Below are 23,858 nucleotides of genomic sequence, written 5' to 3'. Positions count from 1 at the left end.
GAAATGGTAACCCTCTTTAATTCAGGAATGTACTAACTGATCTCACATTTGTTTGCAGCTGCTTAAAGCACTCTCTCCTCTTTGCTCTCTGTGCAAAGAGAAAGCTGGAAGATAAGGCTGCCACTTGCACAAATAAACGTGGATGTTGATGGAGCATAAATTGCCTGAAAGCAAGGGTCAGATTTTTCTCCTATTCTGAACTTGGTATGTATCAAAAATGCAAACTTTGTGCATTCCCAGTCCTCTGTGAAGAAGAAAAAGGCAATCTTTTCTGCCATTACTGACCGACACCTAAGGAGCGAACAGAACAGAGTAACAGGGAGCAGCCCATCTTGGCAAGTTTTTGTTGTTTTTCAAAAAAAAGCTCATCAATTTATTCTCATAGATGAATGCTAGGGAGAGAGCTGGGACTTAGAAATCAAATGGAGCTGTTGTCATACAAACTGGGTTTCCTTTCAAAACTCTTCCAGTGGTATTTATTTCTTGTATTGATTTCAAGAAGCTCTGGCTACAGCACAGGTTGTCTTCTGGTGTGAATGTTTCTCTCGAGACTATTTTCCAGGTGTTTTTCTGAGCACAGACATAGTTGAGAAATCAAATCAGCATCACAGAGGACAAAGGGGATGGCTTCAAAATTAACCTCTTGTAATGGTTTGGCACTACTTCCTTGGCATCTTTACCTGGGCATCTTGAGCAAAATATGAATTGCTCTCAGGAGACAAAGACCTTCCTCCCCCTTTTCTCTCTAGAAGTCAAAACCAAGCACAGAAAACTAGAATGATGCTCCTGGGGGAGGGAGGAATGGTGCAGATTGCTCAGTGTAAAAGAAAACCTTTTTTTCCTTCCATTTTATTTTAAGTGGAGATGGATTTTGCTTCAAAAACACTGCTGGGTGGGGAGGGATGATTCCTCCCTTACCTCCCATGGAAATAAGGCCGGATGAGTAGGCACAGCACCCCCAGCCAATGGGTGTTTCCCTCATAAACGAAATCTAAGGAGGGGAATTGGTTTGGCTTCTTCTCTATCAGTAGAAATATTGATTTGTGTCCCAAATTAACCTTAAAAAGTATATTTTTAAAGTATATTTTTATTTCACTTGCACAGGTGTCCTACCGCACCCCTCCCTTTAGGTAATTTTGTCTGGATGGCTCTCAACCAGCTGGCCAGTGTGGGGCATCTCCTTGCAAAGCCTTGATTTTTTTTTTATTTTTTTTTTTAATTTTATTTATTTACTTATTTTTTAAAAGCGGTCTGAGGGCTGAAATGGAGCTGGCATCTATGGCACCAAGGGCCTTTCTGAACTGAGGGCAGTGGAAGTGGAAACCAAGAACTGGTAGGCCTTGGTTATTTCTTCCCGTTGCTTTTCAACATACGTGTTTCCCCAAAAGGTGTTGGGGAGCAACCTGCAGTGAGGGATGGAGAAGGGCTCTGCAGTACTCGTGTGGTTGTTGCCCTGGAAGCCTCCAACTCTTTGGGCTTTAGGAGGAGTCCAGACATCTGAAAATGCATTCTCTTAACGTTTGGCAAGAGAAGGATCCGAAGGAGAGACTATTAAAATGTTACTTTTCATTAACACGAGTTAATTAAATCATTTAGCTAGCACTTTCTGTACTGAGAGCACGCAGCCACATGCTATTTTGGGGTTTCACTTGTTCTTCTGCCAAATCCTAGTCTCCCGAGCAGCTTTATTTTTGAGTGGGAACTGAAGAGTTGTGGACAATGTTAAGCATCATCCAGTGGATCTGCTAATTTGTGGCTAGGTTGTGCAACTCCTACCCAGCCAACCTGGCTAATTTTAGTTATGGGGTGAGTGCCAGAGGGCTCTGCTGGGGTGCAGGCAGGAGGCACGGCCCCGTGCACCAGCACTAATTGGACAAGAATTCAATGCAGGCATGAGTATGTCTCATCTGATGCAGCAGTTTCTTCTAATTGTGCTGTTAATGGGAGCTTGGCTGTACCCAGGGGTATTGCTAAGAATATTATTCATAATGCACTCACTTCCTAAACCTCAGTAGCAGAACTTCACCCCTTCTGTGGTTTCAGCACATGGTCTGGGAACAGGAGCTTTCTCCTCCTCTGTTGTGGGTTCATCTCTTTGCCGTTATCTTCCTCGCATCTTTACGGGACGGAGGCTTTCACTTTAAACTTAATTTTTGCTTGATACAATATATTTGAGGTACCAGCCTTACCAGGCAGCCATCCTGGCACCTAAAGCACCGTGTTCTTTCTGGAGCGTTTCACGGAGGGTGGTGGTGGTGGTTTTTAGTGTGTTGCTGCCCCGGGGCAGTGCCAGAGCCCTCGCTTGCTGCCAGCAAGGTGCACTGCCCAAACGCAGTGTTTCTATCCCACCTGGGGCCTTGGGGCTGGCTGTGCATTGCTAGCAGAGATCTTTCTCCACCCAGGTCTTTCTGTTTGTGTTGTTCGCACACAGCACCAGAGCTCAGGTTTTATTCCTGTGCTCAGGAGCTTGCAAATTTCTTCTGCAGAGTGCCCCGTGCATCAGCACCTCATCCCGCTGGGGACGGCCATGTTTGTCACTCCTGGAGCTGTTGCCTTGTCCCACCATCAGCACCAGCAGCTGTAAGCTCTGTGCCCAGCTTGCTGCTGACTCCCAGCGCTCACAACACCTCCGTGCCTGCCCGGGACTGCTGGGTGGAAAGGCCCCAATGAGGCAGGGGGAGTCCCTCAGCCACTGCTCTCAAGACATATCCAAGACGTCCTATCCAGCTGTTGTCCGACCTCTCTCAGACCCTTTAAATTTAAGGGAGCTCTCATTATGCCATTCGTTGCCCTTTCAGTCGCATCAGAAGCAATCCTAGGATCCAAGCCACTGGGGTCTGCTTAACCAGAGCTCAGGCTCAGCAGCTGGGACTTCCCCACCTGGGCAGTGGGGTGAGGAGGGGCATGAGGGAAAAGGAGATGGGAAAATAGGGGGGAAATCTTATTTGCAATAACAAGTTGTGCTGTGTTCCCTGTGCCAGGTGGTGTCGGGGCACCCCTCGCGTCTCGCTGTGCTGATTTTGCTCATTACTGAACCCAGTGGGGTGAGGGTGGGCGCACACAGGCACGGGGCGTTTCCAGGGGTAGGCTTGTAGGCACCGTTACGTGGTAGCAAGGAATAATGTCCCTGGCAGAGATGTCACTGTTAAACGACTCGCTGGTGGCTTTGTTTCAGCTGTTACACCACTGCAGAACTAATGGCTGATCACTAACATTACAGCAGCCTCCGTGTCACAAATTAATGCACGCTCCGAGCTCTACTCCTGTGCTGTCATCAGCTGGCGGATAATGAGAAAGGAGATCTTTTTTTCCCATAAATTGCACCACAATGGGGGGAAAAAAAAAATGTAGAAAGCGGAGGAGTTTGTGACTCACCTCGCTGACCGAGGATCTCCAGCTGTCAGTGCTGCTCAGAGCAGGGGAGCACAGGGAGGTGACTCAGGTCTGGATTTTCTGAACAAGCTATGCGAAGCAAATGTCTCTGGGAAACGGGAAGGCAATGGCTTACACACGAAAAGAAGAAATGAAAGCAAAGAGGGAGGAGGGGGGGAAGAGGAAGGGAAAGGAGTATCACTTCGTAAGCCTGAAGCTGCCTGGAGGGACAGGAGCAGGGGAGGGGTGGATGGCCGAGGCCCTGCAGAAACGCCGCTGGGTGCCGTGGCTGGGGATGGGCTCTCTGGGACCATCGGGCTGGGAATGCTTGCTGCCTGCTCCAGAGGGGAGATGGTGTTGCAGATGTTCAGCACAGCAATTTTGGGTGGCCCTCAGCACCCAGCGAGGTGAGAGGCGTGTGTACATCAGGCTTACAGAGGGACTCTCACCTGTGCTGGTCCCTGGGCATCTGCAATTGCTACAGGAGATGCTGTGATCTCTGCTCCGGCCTCCCTTTGATCGCTACCAGCTCTGTTTGTTCTGTAAGCCCTCAGCTGTGCATTTCCTTTCAAATGGTGCTGAAATTCCTGACAGTGGCATGCTTGCAAGTGTGTCTGCTGGTGCCCTGTCCTCTTCTCAGCACCTTTGAGCATTCAGCCACCAGCACTGAGCTCACTTCTCAGGAGCCAAATAGTAACAACACTTCTTCAGGAGCAGTTTTGAGTTGATACAAGCCATAAGTCACAGGGAACAATTAATATATATATTACTTAGGCAAGCATTGCTATGTCATTAATTCTACTTTTGCTGGAAGTCCTTCTGCAGTCTGCTCAGCCTGCGGTCTGCCCGCTGTTTGTGCTCAGCACTCTGCAAAAACCAGACCGGGATGGCATCCGTGATCAGCCTCGCTGGCTGTTTTTTTTATGCTTAGTTTCACTTGAAGGGTCTCTGCTGCAATGTTTGGATGGAGACACTGCAGAGACATGGTTATTTATTTAAACCATCTGTTTCCATTGGCAAGGAGATGGCCCATCACAGTATTTCTGTTGGTCTTCAGGCTCTTTGCACACCTGGCAGTGGCTGTATGTGTTAGCAGATCTGAGCAAGCAGATCCTACAGGTCGTGCTCGTTGTGTGCAGGTACAAATGATGCCTATCATTGAAGGCAATGTCTTTTTTCTATTGCCCTCTCTGGATTTCTCATCCCCTAGTGTTGGAGTAGCACGGGGATTTCTAACCAGGTCAGTGGAATTCAAACTGGCGCTCCTACAGCAATTTCTATCAGCCTTTCTCTTGCAGCAAAACCTTTTTTTTTGTGTCTGGTGCAAGATCTGTATGGCCTTTAACTGTCTACATGGCTGGGTATTAGTAACACGCCTCTTCATGGAAAGCCAAAAGAATTACAGCACAAGGGCAGTCTCCACATCGCTGTCCTCCAGGGCTGTTGCCCCTTGCTGTTCTTTAGTTACTCCCTGCCCAAAATATCCCCATTAGCTCCTGACCCTGCTTCTCATCATGCTTCAGACGGGTGTGTCTGGGGATCACTTTAATGGTGAGCATGAGCTTTGGTGGGTGCTGCCTCTGGAATTTGTGTTCTGCTTTTTTTCCACCCCCAGGTGACAAGAAGAGCGCCGTCCCTGCTGCTAGGATTTGCACAGCGTCGTAGATCAGGGGGGCAGCAGACTCAAGGTGTAAGAAGTGGATGGGAAAAACCCAACCAACCCCGACAGCCCTGTTGTGTGTTTCCCTGAGCCAGGTAAGCGTTGTTACCTCCCACTCTGTCATTAAATCAACCACGGTGTGTCTGCACACGACAAACAACTTCTCCCTGTCTAGAGGTGTCATTAGTGGAGCCCCCGTGTAGCACTACATTATGTGCGAGGCTGAAACCACTCATCTGTAATCAGGCAACAGAATCAAACTTCTTTAATGGTACATCCAGACAGTAAGAATAAAGCCAGGGCAACTGCACTAGCGACACGGATAACAACAGCATGACGCATCCTTGAGCAATTTGGCTGCGCGCTCGCCTCCCCAGCCGGCCGGCAGCAGGCACAGCCGGCACTGCCCGCAGTGGGCAGGCCACACGCTGTCAGCCAGCCCCTTCTCTGCAGTTATAAAATATGCTTGGGTTTTCTCCATCCATTTCTATTTGTGTCCCCCTCCCCTCCCAGCGATCCTGCCCACACCTGATGAGCAGGCTGCAAGTAGCAGAGGCTGGGGCAGGTGCCGCTGGCAGGATACATACATACCTTATGTGTCACAGCCCCTGCTGTGTCACCTCTACTGTCCCTGGCGAGCAGCGGTGCCTCCAAGCAGCAATTCAGCGGGACCAAACGTGGGGGCTTTGCAGGGAGCCTGTCCCCTCGCAGTCCTTAGAGAGCGGGCACAATCCGTCCTGGGAGCTGGGCCAGAGACCGCATCTCCCGTCTCAGCTCGCGCCACCAGCTACGGGTATTTACTGTGTTTGCTCCTATTTTCCTTTCCTGGTCCCAATGCTCTGGATTTCCTTTGTATAGCGTGAAACCACCGCAGCAGCAGGGCAGGCCAGGGACTCCTCTCTTGCCGCCCTGTATCTGTGGGGGAGTGAAACTTAGAGGGAATCGATGCATTGGTTGCATCTCCCCTCAGAAAACAGCCTGTAGGTTAAGGGCTCTGCCAAGGCAGGTGATCATGGCTCCCTGTGACCAAATGAGAACGATCCCCCCCCTTTTCTGTCCCCCTCCTGTGTGCACACAGCATCCACACACCAATGCTTTTGCCTGTTGCAGTAGGGCCCTTGGTGGTTGCCAGAGGCTTTATGTCTGCTGGGCATCCCCTGGGAGCGCAGGGGCTCTCTGCAGCTGGCCATGGACACCACCACAACCAAGCTGGGCTCCAGCCAAACCAAAACATAAATTGCAAAATACAAATGTGTTTTAGGTCAGGTAAGGCAGCAAGTGACAGAAACGTTTGCAATTGCGCTGTTAGAGCAATTTGACTGTCTGGTCCTTGGCTGGATTTGGGTCTGTGACACTGTGTAAAAGTGCACACCTTCACCTCAGCTGGGACCTGCATGGGGACCAGGCTGTGCCATGAGGCTCTTCGTTTTTGGCACAGCAAAAGCATCAGTCTGGCTGCTGGGGGTTAAGATGCAGCAAATGGTGCCCCCATCCTGCTTCCAAACAGAAAAGAAAGAGCTAGCGTGATAGCAAAAATATGTGGAAAGCAATTCCACTTCAAGATGTGCTAAAATCTTTGACTCCAAAAGCCCCCAGCTTGGTCTGCACAGGAGTGACTGATGGGGGAAAATCTATGAAATGCTCAGGTCTGCCAGCACTGAGCTGAAATTAAAACAGCTGGGGCACTGCAGCTCAGCAAAGCTGTGCTCAGACCATTCATCCAGAAAGGACAGCTCTCTCCTGGGATGAAGAAATAGCCAGTGACAAAGGACTTTCTGAGACAATGACAGCAGCGACTTCCCCTTCTGTGAATGAGTTATTTGTTCAGACCTGCAGCTCTCTTCTCACTTCTGCAGTGTTTTGCAGTGAACGTGTTACGGCATCAACCCAGCCTCCATAAAACCCGCATTAAAAATTGCTGCTTTGGCTAGGAACAGGTAGTCTGAAGTGGCTGAGCTAGGCTGTCTCCAAGCACTTCCAGCCTGGATCAGCCCAGTCACTGAGCCCTTGGATCAAACACTGCTTTCTGTGACACCTGTGGTAGGTCACGGGGCCTGTTCCAGTTTGTACCAGTTCAGAAACCAGTCATGAATGAGACTTTTTTCTTTTAAACCTCAGTTACACAGTTCTAGGGAAAATCCCCCTGATTCAAAGGATCCTGTGGATGGTTGTGTGAGTGCGAGGAGCCCAGGCTCTGCTGGCGTTAGGTATTGCTGTTACTTGTTTGGCATCACCACCTGGGGCAAACTGTGCTGTGGGCACAAGCCCACCTCCTTTCTGCTTTCATGTGAACCTGCAAAGGCTCAAATCTACATATGCATACACGCAGAGCATTTGCTTCATGGATAAAAGCTTCACAGCTTTTGTAAAAGTGAGATTAAAAGGAGAAGCAAATGTGACAATGTGTCCTCTTACTGCTTCTCCAGGTGAGAAGAGAATCGGAAGTTCTCTTCCAAGGTTAGCTCCCAAGGTGTTCTTCCACTGACTTTCTGGTTGAAACCAGGCTCAGCCAACAAGACACCACAGAGCCTCTTGGTGCCTGAATTCACGTTATCTATAAGCCAATTAGTCCTGTAGTTTATTCTGAAACAGCTAGTAAAAACGTTATGCCCTTTCCCCTCCATCTGTATAAAAGCCAGGCGGCCGCGCGCTGCCTGTTACGGCTCTCAGCTATGAGAGCAACGGGGCAAGAAGGAACGTGAGTGCAAAGCTCTGCGTGCGTACAGCCCCCGTCGCTGCTCTAAAGCCAATTACCAGCTCCTCTTCCTGCTGGCGAGCAGGAGCAAGCGAGGTTGCTGGCAGTGACCGGGACGTGACAAGATGCCCCCGACCAGAGCGCTTCTTCAGGCACTGATGTTTTCTTTATGAGGCAACCGTTCCTGCAAGGGATCAACTTTTCTGTGCATCTCCTTAATGAAAAATTTAAAAAACGCAGTGTTCCTGTCTTGCTTTTTTTTTTTTTTTTTTTTTTTTCCTGTTGCTGTTATAACCAGCCCTGAAGGAAGAGGAAAAGTGCTCGGTGTCCCTCACACAATGTGCCTGTGACTAGCCTGGCCTTGCTTGCTGTGCTGACAGCAGAGAGCTGGAGGGGAGCAGTGTTTGGAAAGGGGCCCTCGAGGGCTCCTGGAACAGGGGAACGTTTTTGAGCCTTCGCTGCTGCGTGGCCCTGCCTGCAGAAAATGCTGACCAAAGAGACCCCGTAAAATCCGCAAGAGGTAACACACTGCTGTGGCTCTGAAACGAGAAGCTGCACGTCTTCACCAGGATGCGTGTTTGCCTTGAGAGAGCTGGAAAAAAAAGGTGGTGAATATTAAAAGCATTTAAGAAATACCAGGTGTCTCTTTCCCATAGCAAAGGTAGGAGATTTTGACAAATAAACAATTTTCCCATTTGTACCTGAAGTTTGGGGGAGATGAACAGCTAGTCCTTCCTTAGTGCAGCGCTGCAAAGCCCTCGGCAGACAGTGCTTAGAAATGCTCTCAGAAATGCCAGCTATTCCCCTGCACCCACAGCAACGTGCAATTCCAGGTCATTCTTTAATAACCCAGCCCAGATGGTGCATTACGCGCTTTGGAGGCTGCTGACCCGCTCCTGTACTTAGTGCAAAACCTGGTGCTGCTTCTTAGCTACAGAAAAACATGAGAATTGTCTGTTTGGGCTAGATTGGGATCTGTAATCACAGCACCATCCATCAGATTGAAAGGTTGGTTCCGTAAAAAGGAAAAGCTCAGCTGTAATACCATGGGGATGCACACACGGATAAAGCAGAGATGGCTTTGACGTTCAGAGTCATTCATACAACGGGCCTGTCACGTCACAAACACATCAGCCTAAATGCTCTACTGCTTATATTGCAGTTCCCACGCGGAGCTGGGGCCTGGTGCTGCCCATGGAGGCCGACAGCTACGCAGCATTTTGCACGCCGACGTGACACCGACCACACAGCTTGCAAACTGTGCAGGTACGTGGAGCAGCATGATACACCTCCAGAACTGGGAATCAATCAGGGACATTAATATATATATATTTTTGGTCATTTCCCTACTGGTCACCGTCATTCTGAGGGTTGCATTCTGTACTTTGACATGGACGTAATAAAAGCTTTGGTGCAAAACGGTGACCGCAGGCATGTAAGTGCATTTCTGAATCAAGGACCTGCTGTGCCCCCACCACCACCTCAGACGATCTGCTTGGGATGTCACCTCGAAATACAGCCTAACAAACCTTGCACCCCTCCAGACAAGCGAACTTTAAACTGGGTCTCTGCCTTTTTGTTTTTGTTTTATGCAACCAAAGTTCGTAGCAGCAGGCAGAATGCTCGGTGGCTGGGAAAGGCTAAACCAAATGAACGGGGTCACTGAGTTCAGTACGTGCTGGCTAACAGCTGTGGGCTGCAGCACACTCCCAGCCACGGGGAGCTCCTCTCTCCAGCCACCACCAGGACAGGAGGCTGGGGGCACGGAGCTGCTTTGTTGCTTCTCAGTAAGCTTTGGTGGTGCTCTCGCTCCCAGCATGCATGATGGGTTTCTTCCCCATTGCTTCCTTGGCACATTGCACGTCCTGGGCAGTGCGTACGTGCTCCCCGACCCCACCGCCTCGCCTTCCTCACGGCGCACATGTGCAAGCTCAGAGGGGAGCGCAAAATTCTGGCAAACAACATTTTGGGCTTGTTATCTAAAAACATACCGTAAGGACGGCGGTGTGGGTAGGAGAGCTGCGCTTCAAAGGGAGGTTTCTGTATATTTTAGGTCTGCTCTCCCCAGCAGCATGCTCTGGAAGCAGTGCTGTCCTGCCAGAGAAGCAGAATCACTCAGACAGGTGAGCACCAGCACGGCACCCACGGCATCGTCGTTGCAAGCAAAAATGTAAGCGAGAGAAAAAAAGCTTGGGTTTGGTCTGGGCTATTGCTGAAGCAGGAGGCAAATGTGAAGCTGTGATGTTTGAGGTCAGGGTGCCCCTGCCTCTGAACATGCTCACGATCTGGACCCCCTGAAGCCTTTGTGCTCACAGCCTTGCCTCCTATCCTCTCTCTCTCCCTCTCTCTCCCAGAGCAGGGCTGCTTGGCTTTTTCATGTTTTTGTTTTTTTCCATTCCCTTGTCTGCCTGGTTTCCTCATACACATGGGCTGAAGACACGGTCGGTCCGTGTGCCAGCACGCACCCGCACAGGCACCTGCAGGCTAGGTGGGCAAGCAGCACAGTGCCACTCCTGGCAGGGCCGCTTGTGGCTGCAGCTGTGTGCAGGCCCCTTGTGCGTGTGCCTGGCTGCTCCACAGGGCATCGGTCCCAGCCTCTACCAGGTCTGGGTGCCGTGGTGGGGTTACCCCACTTTCCAGGGTTTTACGCCTGCAGTTTTGTGCTCCCTAGGGCTGCAGCACGCAGCTGCCTTACCTGTGACGTGCCAGCGGGGTTCTGCAGAGAGCCCTCTGCCTTTCCGGGCTGCGGCCCCAGGCTCCTTCTCCCTGCGGGTGCTCTCTGCCTCCAGGCCCAGGGGAACCCAGGGCAGGAACCTGCTCCTCGTCTCCTGGGGCTCGGCCTCCTGCAGCGGGGCAGCGCGGGGCCGGGGCTCCCTCCCCTGGGAACCCCCCTGCTCTACTTGCAGGTGCTCTGAAACACTTCTCCCGATGCTCACAGCGCATTCGCGATGTCTGTCTGAAGAATCAAGGCTGTTCTTTGGGTTAGAGCCGTGCGAAGCTCGGTAACAGAAAGCATTTTAAAACCATGTTTCACAGAAGACTTGATCCGAGCTCTGTTTGGAGAACCCCCTGCCAGCACTTGCAAGGCATTTCTGTGTCCGTGCTGGACCTCCCGCTCCTCGTTAATCCTTTCCCTCTGTTCAGAGGAGGACACAAAGCGAGGGGAAGGGGGGGGTATTTCCAGAACAAGCCTATTTTTGGTTAGGTGTGATCGTCTTGGTGTCTGCTTTGCTGACAAGCTGGAGCCCCCCCAAGCAATTCGTGCTCAGCCTTTGGGAGAAGAGTGAGACCGCTCTGAGGAAAATGATTTAAAATGCCTTCAGATGCCTTTTCACTTCTTTTTATTTAATTCCATAAATATTTTCATAAGGCTCAGTGTCTTTACAACACTTTTTTAAACACTTTTTTTTGTTTGTTTTATACACACAACTTTGACACTTGTTTGACAGGGTCAAACAGTCCAATATAAACAAAATAATAAAACTGGCAAGTGCGGATCAGCTGGGTTACCAAAATCCTTTTTTTTTTTCTTTTTTTTTTCTTTTTTTTTCTCTTACTGTTAAAACCCCAAAAGCACTAAAATATCAGTATTTGGCTTCAAACTAGAATTTTAAAACCCTTTTTTTTTTTTTTTTTTTTTTTTTAATTCTCTGCTACAAGTCCCTGTCATCATAGTGCCTTTAAACTCCTACAGACTCTTCTTTTCTTCTCAAGGAAAAATAAGCTTGGTGATGCCATGCAGAACTTACAATAGCTACTAAATATACATGTTCCCTGAAATGTAGCTGCAATGAAAAGATGACAGAGCATAAAGAGAACAAAACCAGAAACCCAAAGCACCACAGTGTACTATCAATAACATTGCAATGGACGGCCGGTGACCATCCAGAAACTGAAACAAATTTCAAATATATTTCTCTATGTATTATTTTCTATTTACAACTGTTAGATGCACCTAGGTTGATTCTTGTTTGATCTTTTTGGAGAGGGTGGGGAGGCGAAAGTCTTGAATTTAGATCCTCTGTTCTAGTGTCTAGGTCAAGGGGTAATGCATGTCATTTACCTAGGGAAGAGGGTATTTTTATTTTATATATATATATATAGTTTCAGCCAGAGAAATACCGTAAACATGTAAGTTTGTTACAACTCTCTTGTTTCTGCATATGGAATGGAAAGTGGGTTCCTCCTGTCTGGCATTGAAATGAAAGTCTGTATCAGATGCTCAGTCAAAATCACCCCAATCTGACAGCGTCTACGCTGCTTCCAGCACTTTCAGACACACGAGGCAGCCCAACCCTGCTCCCTAGTGGGAAAGCCACAGTAGGTAGTAAAAGTGGGACCCAGTGCTGGTTCTTCTTTGTGATAATGCTCCATCTCTTGCAGCACCTTGGCAATTTATGGAGGGGAAGAGCTTTCTTGAGTGCCATGCCTGAGAGCCAAGCCCCTCTTCCCTCTGGAACAACGCCTGCATCTGCTTTGCCTGCCACCTGGCTTCGGCAAGCGCTAGCAGCGCTAGCTTGGTTTGGCTTTCCACTTAAGAAAGAAGCTGTGAGTCCAACAAGTGGCCTTGTCAGATCAAGCGAGTCTTGATTTATGATGCAAATAATGGTGTGGCGGTGGTGTTTCTTTTTTCCTAGTGCTGAATATTTAGGAAGCATCTTCTCATAAAAATTATGGATGTCTCATTCTCACTCTCTGAGGCACAAAACAGTAAATGAACAGGCTTAACTAATGTGCTTGTTACTTTTTTTCCCTAAGCAATTAAAAGGCAAAGGAATAAGTGAAATTTCCATCATGTTGACAACAGATTATAATCTCTCTCTTTCTCTCTCTCTCTGCATCTCTCTCCAGCCATTCAGAAACAGTAAAACATTTCAGTTAACTTCTGCAAATCAATCTCATTCACTTCTCTAAATACCCATTCCGTTAAACAAACAAAATAATAGTTGCTACATTTTCAGTATGAAAATCTGAGCATAAAAATGCAAAGGTACAAAAGAGCATAGGAATTACTTCTGATAGAAAATCGCACTGCCTCCTATTTTGGGGTTCCCAATGTTTCGCTGTTGCCTGTCACAGAGGGGCCACTCTTCTGCTCCAAAATGCTAATCTGGTGTTGTTCAGTGAGAGTTTCTAGGTTACTAAAAGGTGCTGAGATTATTTTTGTAGTTAAATAAAAAATACATTCGCTGCCTTGTAACATGCCCTGAAAGAAAACAGGCTCCACAGAAATACTGAAATCGCACTCTCTGCTTTTGCCATTTTCTTGTAGTTCTTGTGTGAAGAAAAAAAAAAATGTTTATCCACACTACTGGCCTGAGGTGTTTATATGGTGTACCAAATTCAAAAGAAAATGATAAATACCATGATCTATTATTTCATCCCCCGTTTTCGAAGGAGCTTGCAGAATAGCTCTGCAAAGTTTTTGAAGTTCATCTTCTGAACCTGGTTAAACAATCTCAGTTGTCATAGGGAAAAAAAAAATCATCCTAGTGCACAATGATTTGTTTTACAAGCTCAAACATAAGTTTTTGCGCTTGCATACAAATGTACTTAAGGCTGAAATTGTAGGAAATGTCTTTGAAAGTACAGCTATGAATCTCCAGAGTGAGAAAAAGAGAGAGAAAGAGACCTGGAGAATTCAGCTGATCACTCCAGAGCCCACTGACCCTGATGCACCCCTGCTGACCATCGCTGCAGTTCAGATTTAACTGAGCGGGGATTTAGATTAGGTCATACCCACGATCACAGGGCTAAACTTCTCAGGTCACATCCACATCTTTCCTGAAAGGCAGTTCTCAACTGCTCTGCAGCTTGGATGCATTAAATATCAGGTAAATACTTCCAATTACTTGGGCAATGATCCTTCTGCTGACGGGTCACTACTCATGTACACAGCTCATGTTTTGCCTGGGAGGTCAGTGCCCAAGTGGAGCCGGTGTTCTTAAACGCAAGAGTAGTGCAGGCATGGCCCTCTCTTTTGGGATCATTGCTCCTGTAAATAGCAATTAGTGGTTTGTTAACGCAGTACTGTGCAGGCGTGAGTGTGGCCACCAGGATGGGACCTTAGTTCCTGAAGAAAGAAAACTGGCCATTTGTTGGAGCCTAATAGCCAATTTTCCTCTAGCTGGAATGGAGGGCATGAAGCCGTCAGTTTTTAAGCTTTTATCTTTGCATGGAAAACAAAGATAGGAGTGGGCTTTTCAGAGAGTTGTGTCTCAGCTTAAAAAGAAAACAAATCAAAATCAAAGATAGCCCCACAGAAAAAAAAAAAAAGTAAATAAAATGCAAAAGAAAGAAAAGCCCCCAAAATTCTTTTCTCAGTCTTACGCCGAGTGTGAACAAATCACACTGAATTGAGAAAAAGACAGTGCTTTAAAAAGTGCAAGAAATTAACTGAGGAAAACCCATCTCTCACTTCCTAAATAGCTGCTACCCCTTCTGCTCGTTTTCACCTGCACACAACAAAAAGAGTTAAAGCCAGAGAAATACTGCGCAGCAGAGCATGGTGCACAAAGGAGCACATCCAGACAGGCACGAGTCAGACCAGAGGATGCAGGACAGGGACGGGGAGGGTCGATGCTCTTCGTTGAAATGGTGACTCCGGGGACAGCCAAGGAAGGGACGGAGAGGGAGGGAGCGATCTCCCAGCGATCCAAAAAACAAACAAACCCCCCATAAATAAAATCAAACAACATACACCAATGTAGTCCATGAGAAACTTCGATGACGAATTCACACAAGCAGGAAAGCATTCTGGGATGCCAATGACAACTTGAATGAGGATGAAGAAGAAAAGAAAAAAAAAAAACACAATGTCCGACCAATGGAATAAAATAAAATAAAATAGGTCACATGATTAGAAATCATTGGTGCTTCCTAGTATCTAGTAGCAGATTGCTTCCCAAAAACAACAAAAAAGTTTTTGGTCCTTCTGTATATATACATATATGTATATATATTATTTTTAAATATGTATGTATATATATATATATATGTATATATTTAGTTGCAACAGTGCTTCTCCGAAAAAAGGTCCATCTATAAATATAATTTTACTTCATTTTATTTTTAATTTTAAACTGGTTTAAGTTAAAATTCACCATCTTTCTAGGTATTATTTTTTGAATGGTGTTAACCTGCTGAAGTTTTGCCAGAATGGTGCCTGGCTGCGTCTGGGTTCGGTGAACTCGAAGACCTGGGCCTGGGATATGCCATCTGTCACCATGTATTGTCCCTGATTTAATGGATCCTGGGGTGGTGGGTAGGCTGGAGGAACCGACTTGGAGCAGCTCACACCTGCATTGATGATTGGGGGGGAAAAAGAAACAGATCAGTCAAAGTGCAATCGGGTCAATAGTCTTTCTTCGTCATGCTCTCGCTTCTTATCGCTTTATAACCAGGGTCCCAAACAAAGGGAGACATGCTACAGACGGCGAGTCTACGGAGAAACGCAGCCGCTGCCTAACTCAGCTCAGAGGCTCCCTGCGCTGGACTGCGCGTTGAAGATTTGGAGCCGAGCCATCACGTTTGCATTGGCAGAGTTTTGCCTGCCCTGATGGAAAAGTCCCGCGTGCCCTAGCGCGACGCAGCGCGATGGCTGTGCCGCAGGCGGCGCCAGCCTGGGCAGACGTCAGCAGACAGCCATAGCGCCGGTCCCGCTCTCCCATTTCACACTTGATGTTTCCGAGCTCGTTTTTCACCCTCCCAGCTACATTTACAATGGATTTTGCCCCGGCAAAGGTGCCCCAGTGACCAGCCCCGAGCAGCGCCACCCCAAGGACCGCTCGGCACCAGCTCCCGCGCCAGAAGGGAGCAGCGCAGGCGGCTCGGGGGGAGCGCAGCCGCAGGGACCTGCGTCACTAGATGAAGGGCAACTTGTTGGTTTGGAAAGCTGGTCAGACTTTTCCATAGGGTTTTAAATTTATTGGTCGTGTTTCAGCCCCAAATGGCTATATGCAATGCAGTAAAGGCTTGCTTCTGCTCAATCCAAATGGGCAGCAATGGATGGACTGGCAAGGCTACACCGCCAGGGTCTGTCGGTGGCTGGGTGTGCGGTGCCCACCTCAGTGTCACAACGCCTGTGCGGGGAAGGGGTGAGGGGACACTGCTCTCACGGGGTTCCCAAGACAGAGGGGAGCTCCAGCAAGCTGGGACCTACACAGCCACTCGTAAAGGATGACGCACAGATCGCAGCGCGGGGTGAATGGAGGCGGAACAGAGGGAGGCGTGGTGCCACCGTAGTGCAGCCTACAGGGAAAAGTCACAGCTACTTCTGCATCGCCTCCCCGCCACGCCACTGAGGAGGGATAACCCTCAGGATACTGCGACCAGCTGGAAACCGCAACTTCCGAAAGGGATGGGAAGGAGCAGGGCTCCGAAGTGGGGTGCTGTAAGCTCTGGCCAGCTCTGGATCCCCTCTGCTGCATGCAGAACTGCTCTTCCTTCTGTGGGAGGGCAGCCCCGGCCGCGAGACGGGTGGCAAGCGTCGCACGGGGCCATCGCGAGGCCGCTGCCTCCCCTGGTCTTAACCGCAGGAGCGAGGTGACTCTACCCGAGTAGCTCAGTGTCCTCGTCTGGAAAGCGGGATGGCATGACCCACCTACCTCATATGAGGGTGGTGAAGCTAAATTAATTAATGTTTGTAAAACACTTTGAGATCCTCGGATGGGAAGGTGCTAGAGAAGGCAAAATACGGTGATTAGCACCCAGGTACCACAGCAAGGTGTGTAAAAGAAATGTGACTGCATTCAGTTCCTAGCCACACACAAACACATGCTTTGCAGGACCAGCGCCGGCTGGCCCGGGCACAGGAAGGCTGCACACAGTCAGGTACTTACAGACAAAGGAAAAAGCCTCACAAAGTGCACTCACGGAGCTCGTCTGACCATTTCTATATGGTGCCACAGTGCCAAACCTCTGTTTTGTTTTTTTTTTAATACAAAGCTAAGCCTTTTTAGGTGAGAAAATTCATCTTCTCTTGCTATAGGATTTATCCATCATGGATTCTTAAAGACATCAGAAGGTTCAGACCAAATGGAGATAGTATCTCAATGATGGCTAATCAATTTCTCCTCCTTTACAGCAAATACAATCCAGTCATGCAGCTTTCTGTCCACTGCAGGGAGTAACCAATGCTGTTCCTCATGGTGGACAAAAATTGCTCCATGATTCATTACTCACGAGCCTTTAACCAATTCATCACAGTTAGTATTTCAAACAGTTGAAAAGAGCAATCTGGCGATGTTCTGCATTTGTATCTATGCTGGAATAGGTACTCATCAACAAGCTTTCTACTCTACCTTTCCCAAGCTCCTCTCTCCCAGAGAAAGTGTGCAGAGTGGAGCCCAAGCCCAGAGCCCTGCTGTCCTGGGGTCAAACCCGGCCAGGGTCAGTCCTAGGAGACCCGAGACACCACGGGTACCCCTAGCTGGCGGGGCTCAGCATTTGCCACGCTGTGACTTAAGCCAATGACGTCCCGTAAGGGCAGAGCATGGGCCTGAGCTCACCCCTGCCCCACCACTTCCATCCCTTCTTCTACCACTGTCCTGCTCCACGCTGCCTGGCTGGAGGGCGATTCAATGAGTGGGCGGTGAAACCAACTGCAGGGTCTGCGCTGGAGACCGAACTCCAGCCCCGAACCCATGCCAGAGTGCAGACATCCCCCTGGAGAACTGCAGCCATTAGTGCCTTGGCTGCTTCTCCCAGGAATTTTAGGCTCCGTGTCAAGGTTAGGATCTAGTGCAGGTCCCTTACATGGCTGGAGCTGGGAAATGCATCTTCTGTCTGGTAGGCGGGTTGGATCCCAAAGGACTGCTTCAAAGGGAGATAGTCCTGGTGCCACCAGGGTTACTACCTAATGCTCTACAACACAAAAGGGCTGTGAATCTAACGCTGCTGCTACGGGACAGCCAGCAGTTGTTTCTAGCTTTGGAAGACCTTAAAACCACGCTGCTTTAATGACATGGCCCAACGTCTTTTGCATCCTGTGGCTGCAGAATTGCACCTGGCCTCGTGATGCATCTGGCCTGCCGTGCTGAGCCGTGCTGAGCTCTCTGCTGTCTTTAAACCAACTTGTGGAGGGTGACCTAATGGTTTTTAATCACGACACAGAAATGCTGTGAAATCTCCTGGATCAGCAAAATGTTATGCACTTGGGAGGCTGGAGAAGTAGAAAAAGGACAGGCTGGCTGAAGTCCACTGACATTGATGGAGTTACACTGCAAAGAATGTAATCCATAGGCTGTCTTCTCCAAACAAGAAAAAGGCAGACTCCCCTGGCCAGATCACTAGCAAACCCCAGTCAGTTCTTTCCCAAGGGAAGCCTTTTTGGTCCAAACTCCTGGAAAACAGCTATCCCCGCCTGGAACATGCCCATGCAAACACACACGCTGCCACTTCCCGCAGTAAAGAAGCTCAGACCCAGAGTCTTCAAAATTTTTTTTGTGTGTGACCCTGCTCGAGGATGTAGGGTTTTAGTATTAGCATCTAAGTTGGATGAACTTCAAAAGCTCCCGGTTGGTTCTCCTTGAATAAACAGCCAAAGGTTTGCATATTTATCATATTTATCAAATGGCGTCCATGGCCTGACCGATCACAACTGTGCGTCTCCATGGCATGCATAATTACTGGGTGTTTGAGGGCATGCAAATAAAAACATTTGTGCTCTGGCAAGGCAGGCTGATTATTCCCTAAGAATACATTTTCTGGTGAACCTGTGATACGGCATGTCGCAAAAGCTGGAGGTGCCCCGAGAATGGCTTTGGTTTTGACATGCCGATGTTCCTGACAAGGTGCAACACAGGAATTATGTGCAGGAGGAGGGAAATTCACCTCATCTGAACATCTTCAGAACCCGAGAAGGAGCAATTCTGGGGAAAAGTATGACAGGTTGCTATTTTTCTATTCTGCTGTGAAGCGGTTTGTTCTCTCATCAGAACTCGGGGCTGTTGTGCAAAATTGTCTCTTGGGGGATTTTTTTGTATGCAAAGCCATCACTCCACTGCAATTCAACAGAAAGAAATGAGCAAAGCTCTTTTCCAATGCAATTTTGGGCTGCTCGGCGAACAGAATTCAAAGCGCAAAGGGAAAGAATCGATAGATCAGTAATGATTTCCAGCCACAGCTGCTGCACTGCCTTCCCGAGGCGTAAGAAAACAGCTCTACACCAATGACCAGACTTGGAGCTCCTTCTGCTGGTTCATGCATAATTCTGCACAGTAGCAGAATATAAAGGCTGCAGCTGCACAGCAAGATCATTTGGCAGGGTGGGGGCCGTGGAAATCTGTTCGGAATAAGCAAAAAGAAAACTCCAGGGTTTATGATTTGGCTAGACAAAACTGGTGAAGAGAGATGCTGTGCTGTCAGTTGAAATTGTGCCTTTTTTTAGTGCTGGGACACGTCACTTGGAAGCTTTTGGCTTTCGCAGCTCAGAAGAAAACAATTAAAAGATATAACACAATCTCCTTATTTTTTCCTTCTTTTTTTTCAAAGTGCCTCCTCTATTTGGGATCACACCGGGACTCCAGTAGCACCTGCAGACCCAGGAGCTCACTGCCAACTCCCAGGCCATCCACACGGACACGTGCAGACAGCCCCACGTACAGCGGGGCGGCTCCGCTAACACTGCACCTCGTGAGAGTTAATACAAAGCAGACACGGAAAACACTCCAATTTGCCTCTATAACCATGGAAACTTGCCTTACAAGATGCTTATTCCGTCCGCACCCTTTACGATTTTATCTCGTATTTTGATCAGGAGCTATTTCAGTGGCTTTTCTTCTGCCTATCCATCTAGGTAGCGTGCTGCTCGTTGCTCCCGCTCGTTGAGTGGGAGACAACAAAACGCCGGCACCTCCTGTGGTGGCTGAGGGGAGGCTGCTGGAAAGGAGGCAGTGCTGCACTAAGGGGCCTTCCGTGTCCTCAAGGGCAGCTTCAGGAGCCATGTTCAAAAAATCTTACAAATTTCGTTTCCTTGTAGGTATTTTAACCCACACAACATGGGTTGCAGGGAACATACCTCAAGAACACTAATTGATGTATGGTTAATTACTGCTGCAGCAGAGACAAATTTGGTTTAAAGAAACCAGAAACAGCCAAGGCTGAATGGGTACAGCCCTTTGCCCTTCTTCAGCACATTTCAACAGAGGATCTCAAAGCACTTCACCACTGCTCATTCCGTTGCTGTTATATTCAGAGTCAGCAAACTCCTCTGTGCCTGGTATTAGATCTGCTGATTGCAGACAGCTTTTACACCAAGAGCACTTGGCAGCCACAGACTTCACTGGTCTTCACTTCCATGCTCAGCTCTCCACCTCAAATTTTGTCACGCTCACTCAAGAGGAACCTAAGTGGTGCATTAGCCATGGCTCTTCACGCAGCAGGGGATTTTTATCAATGGTCTGGCAGAGGAATATACTGCCAGGAATGGTAACTGTGAGGAGAAGATGCCCGAGCTCCCCTTTCTAAGCCTAACTTCTCTGTTTGGAGGAGAAGAAAAGGGCTCACTGCTGCTCGGGGGGACCCTGCAGCCTTGAAAAGTGCAACAGAGGAAAACAGTGATCTTGTGGCCGGGCTATTCCACAGCCAAGTGCACTGTCTGCAAACACCGAGCTAACCTCACCTTCCTGAATCTACTTACCAAGCCTGTTACTACAACCTACTGCCATCAGACTAGATGTTAAGATAACGATTCCTCATGTGATAAGCAAAAGCTAAGTGAGGCAAGGTAGAATAAATGATACAAGGGCTTTATCAATCAAAGCCAGGTGAAAACTAACTGTATTTATGTAGTCTCCCTCTCCTCCAGCATTCTCTACACTGACAGCAATGAGCACGGTGTCTGTGCCATTGATGGGCAGAGATCACTTCGTCTGGCGCTGCAGCCTTGTTGGGGTTACAAAATGAACCAAGCAAGACTGTCCCTTGCCTGACACACCTCACTGAGCCGAAAGTACGATAGTGCTGGGCTGACAGCCTCACTGCAGTTGGAATCTCAATCTGACATTGATGTCAACACCTTGACTCTTCAAATGAGGGCTCGGCATTGATGGAAAACCCGGGCGGGCTGTTTCACATCTCACCAACAACTCCCCTGGAGGATCTGCTCAAAGCGTGTGCCCACTGCTGAGTCACCGACACCGTCCTCAGAGGTCTCCCAGCCAAGAGTTTATTCTTGATTTTGCTTAGCTCGATGCTGGGCCAGATCTCAGACGGAATTGCCGACCGTCTCGGTGGTGGTGATCAGACAGCACTGCTTGTGGGCCCGCAGCACCCCGGGGGGCTGGGGCAAGCTGCAGGGGGGCACCACGTAACGCTAGTGTTTGGGAGACCTGGGGAGGGGTCTCTGTTATGGGCAATGGGGTAAGCTCTGTGATGTCTCAGTCTGTGGGGATGCCACCAAGAACGTGATTAGCTCCATTCTTTCACCTGTGCAGTGGGAAGCTTTGTGGAAAAAAAGGAAATGGCCCTGAATATGTGAAAATGCCAATGCCCCTCTTTGTTTCTAGCTGCTTGGTCTATGTGTTGCTCAGGCTCTTTCAGCCCCCCAGGCTACGTCTCCCCAGGTGTGAAGAGGATGGAAAACAGCCAGGGCCAATCTCGTTAGCAACAAAGATGCAAGAAACAAGGTTCAAACATTCAGAAAAACGACAGGAGGTGCCTGCAGACTCGGTTACCTGGTAAGCCCTGTCCTTGCCAGGTGGATGAAGCCAGCACAAGTACACTAATGCGCAGTTGCCTTGTTTTGCTGTGCGGACTTGCTGGGGGAGAGCTTAAAGTGTACAAGTTGGAGATGTTAAACAAAGCTGTTGGGTGTTCGGGTCAGGGTTTTATGAGCTAGTTAGCCGTGAGCTCAAGTGATCAGAAAGGAAGAAGTTAGCAGGAAAATTCAGTGACTCAGAGGGAGTTTTACTGCAGGCCACAGCAGCTCATGCTGGCTGATGATTTAACCCCTGCTGGGGTTTGCATAGCTGGGTATTTACGGGCAGATTTAATGACAGCATCCTCAGCTGAAGGCAAAGGGTGATGTATGTTTTCCTCCTTCCCCTAGTCCCAGGCCACCAGGCTGAAGACTTGTCCGGGCTGGGGGTCCCCGCTCTGGTGAAGCTGTGGCACAGTGCAGAGGTGAATACATGGGACAGAGAGAAAGGCAAGGAGCTGGCTCAGAGCACGGGGCTGCAGAGCTCTCCTGGGGCCAGAAAACCCTCTCACCTAGCTCTAAGGCCACTTCTTTAAATTTGAGCAGACATTTAATTTTCCAAAATGGGAATATTAATGGGAAACACAGCTTTGAAGATGGGCTCTCTTCACTGGGCAGTGGAACTGCTGATCACCCTGACAACTCTGGCTGACAGCTTCTAGGAGCGTGAGCTCATATCCCCTTTGTGCCTGGGGGAAGGAGACAGCCTGTGTGCTATGGGGACAGGTGTGGACAAAGCTGGGGAAGCCAGGAACTGAATGTTTCTGAACGCTGCAAACGCTCATCACAGGAGGGAAGATCAAAAGTGGCCACCAGAAGGGGCGTCCCTGATGGACAGAAGCAGTGAAGGAGCCTTCTGCTTCCAGATACGCAGAAATGGAAAAAAGTACCCTGGGTAATCCTGTGTCGGTATTAAGAATAGACCAGAGTCCTACACGTGATCCATTTTCATGGGGACTTCAGCCTTGTTTCCACTGCTGTAGTCAATCACAAATGCAATTTTGGAAGTGCAATTTGATGCTATCTTAATGTCTAACTTGCCACTGCAGGCAGCAAAGGTCCTCAGTGGTACCCGGCCTTATCTGCAGAATTGCAGACTCGATCGACTGTGGTTTAAAAAGGGTGGGGTTTTGTTGGTGGTGCTGATGGTTTGTTTTTTTTGTTTTTAATCAAGCCACATCAAATACTCTATTATTTTACTATTTCTAGGAGCCACCACACTGAATTCTATTTCCAGTTACCACGCTGACATTGAAAGACACTGAAGGGCTGTAACTGAGAGGCAAAATCTTGAACAATCAATGCAAAAAGAAAACAAAAAAAAGCGAACAGTCTCTCCCTATCTGTCGGTAAGGCACACAACCAACACTACCCATTTACCTTACATCTAATGGACTTAAAAAAGGCAGAAAATTGGTTTAATGCTGTCTTAAGGCACCTGGCCTAATATTATTATGTTTTGTCCAATCTAATAAGGAGTGCAAATTGTAGTATATTGCTGAAATCTGACCTTGCACATAATTAAATTGATTTGGAAGGAGGCTTGTGTACGCATTTCTGTTTGGGCATGAGAATTAAGGGGTGGTTGCATCCAAATGGTCTGACTTGAGCCCCACAGACAACCCTCATTTGGGGACTGAAAATCTCAAAACATGGAGTTGTGCTCTTACTTAATCACCTGCATGAAGTTTCCATTAGTTCAAAAAGTTTCAAGGTTCCTTCTCCTGCTCTTGGGCGCTCTCTCACTGTCTCACCCCCGTGTGCCGCAGCGAGCAGTACTTTAAATGCTTCCCCTTAAAATGCACGCAGCTGGCTCCAGAGTAATACCTCTGGGAGGTGTGGTACAACAGGGCATGAAATGAGCTGCAGTTTATACTATTTGAAAAATGTTTTTCTGCTTCACTTCTAACAAAGTTGATCGCATTTTCCATTTCACCTCCTTCACGGCTTTTCTCTCTTCCTTAAGTATTCTGTGACAGGGAAATTACCATGGGTTCCCATTTAAGAGGTGGAGGGAATGACTGAGATAATCTAGAAACAAGTAATAGGCATCCGCTGACATGGGAGCAGAGCTCTCACCACTCAGGTCGTGCTGCAGAGCTGTCGAGCCCTGCAGCAGCCACTGAGATCTGTCCGGCGAAGATCTCAGTGCCTTTAACTTTAACTGAATAAATACTTCAGCTGAATGCAGTGGAAATATCCCTATTCCTAACCAGTCTCACTGCTTTCCAGGTATAACTGATGCTCCAGAAACAACTTAACACCCCTTCTGATGCTTCTGTCCTGCTGTGGGAGGCTGGGTGGGGAGGACAAGGGCAGCCCCGCTGCCCACAACTGCCCCGTGTGCGCACACCGGTCTGCCTGCTGCCAGCCCCAAGCAGCACCTCGGCCACAGCAACACAGCCCAAGCACCTTCCAGGGTCTTTGGCAAA

General features: G+C 48.6%; 1 protein-coding gene and 1 long non-coding RNA gene across 5 annotated transcripts in view; one reads left to right on the top strand and one right to left on the bottom strand.

The window, feature by feature from the left end:
- The first annotated feature begins 5,041 nt into the window (after positions 1-5,041).
- LOC309883129 lies at positions 5,042-9,793 on the top strand. Its single transcript, XR_014318406.1, has 3 exons — positions 5,042-5,127; positions 8,890-8,993; positions 9,781-9,793. It is a non-coding gene; the product is annotated as an uncharacterized lncRNA (long non-coding RNA).
- Positions 9,794-11,051: 1,258 nt separating this feature from the next.
- LOC309883127 (uncharacterized protein) overlaps positions 11,052-23,858 on the bottom strand; it is a 173,869-nt gene continuing 161,062 nt past the window's right edge. For all 4 annotated transcript variants that reach the window (XM_082770926.1, XM_082770927.1, XM_082770924.1 and 1 more), the window contains one exon: positions 11,052-15,026. In XM_082770926.1, the coding sequence (XP_082627052.1) occupies positions 14,845-15,026 (182 nt within the window). In that variant the 3' untranslated portion in view covers positions 11,052-14,844. The remainder of the gene's footprint in view (positions 15,027-23,858) is intronic.

This window comes from Aythya marila (assembly GCF_965140915.1).
Source record: "Aythya marila genome assembly, chromosome: 13".
Classification (NCBI taxonomy): Eukaryota; Metazoa; Chordata; class Aves; order Anseriformes; family Anatidae; genus Aythya; species Aythya marila.
Note: the sequence above shows the minus strand (reverse complement) of the source record. Positions and strands in the feature narration are given on the sequence as shown.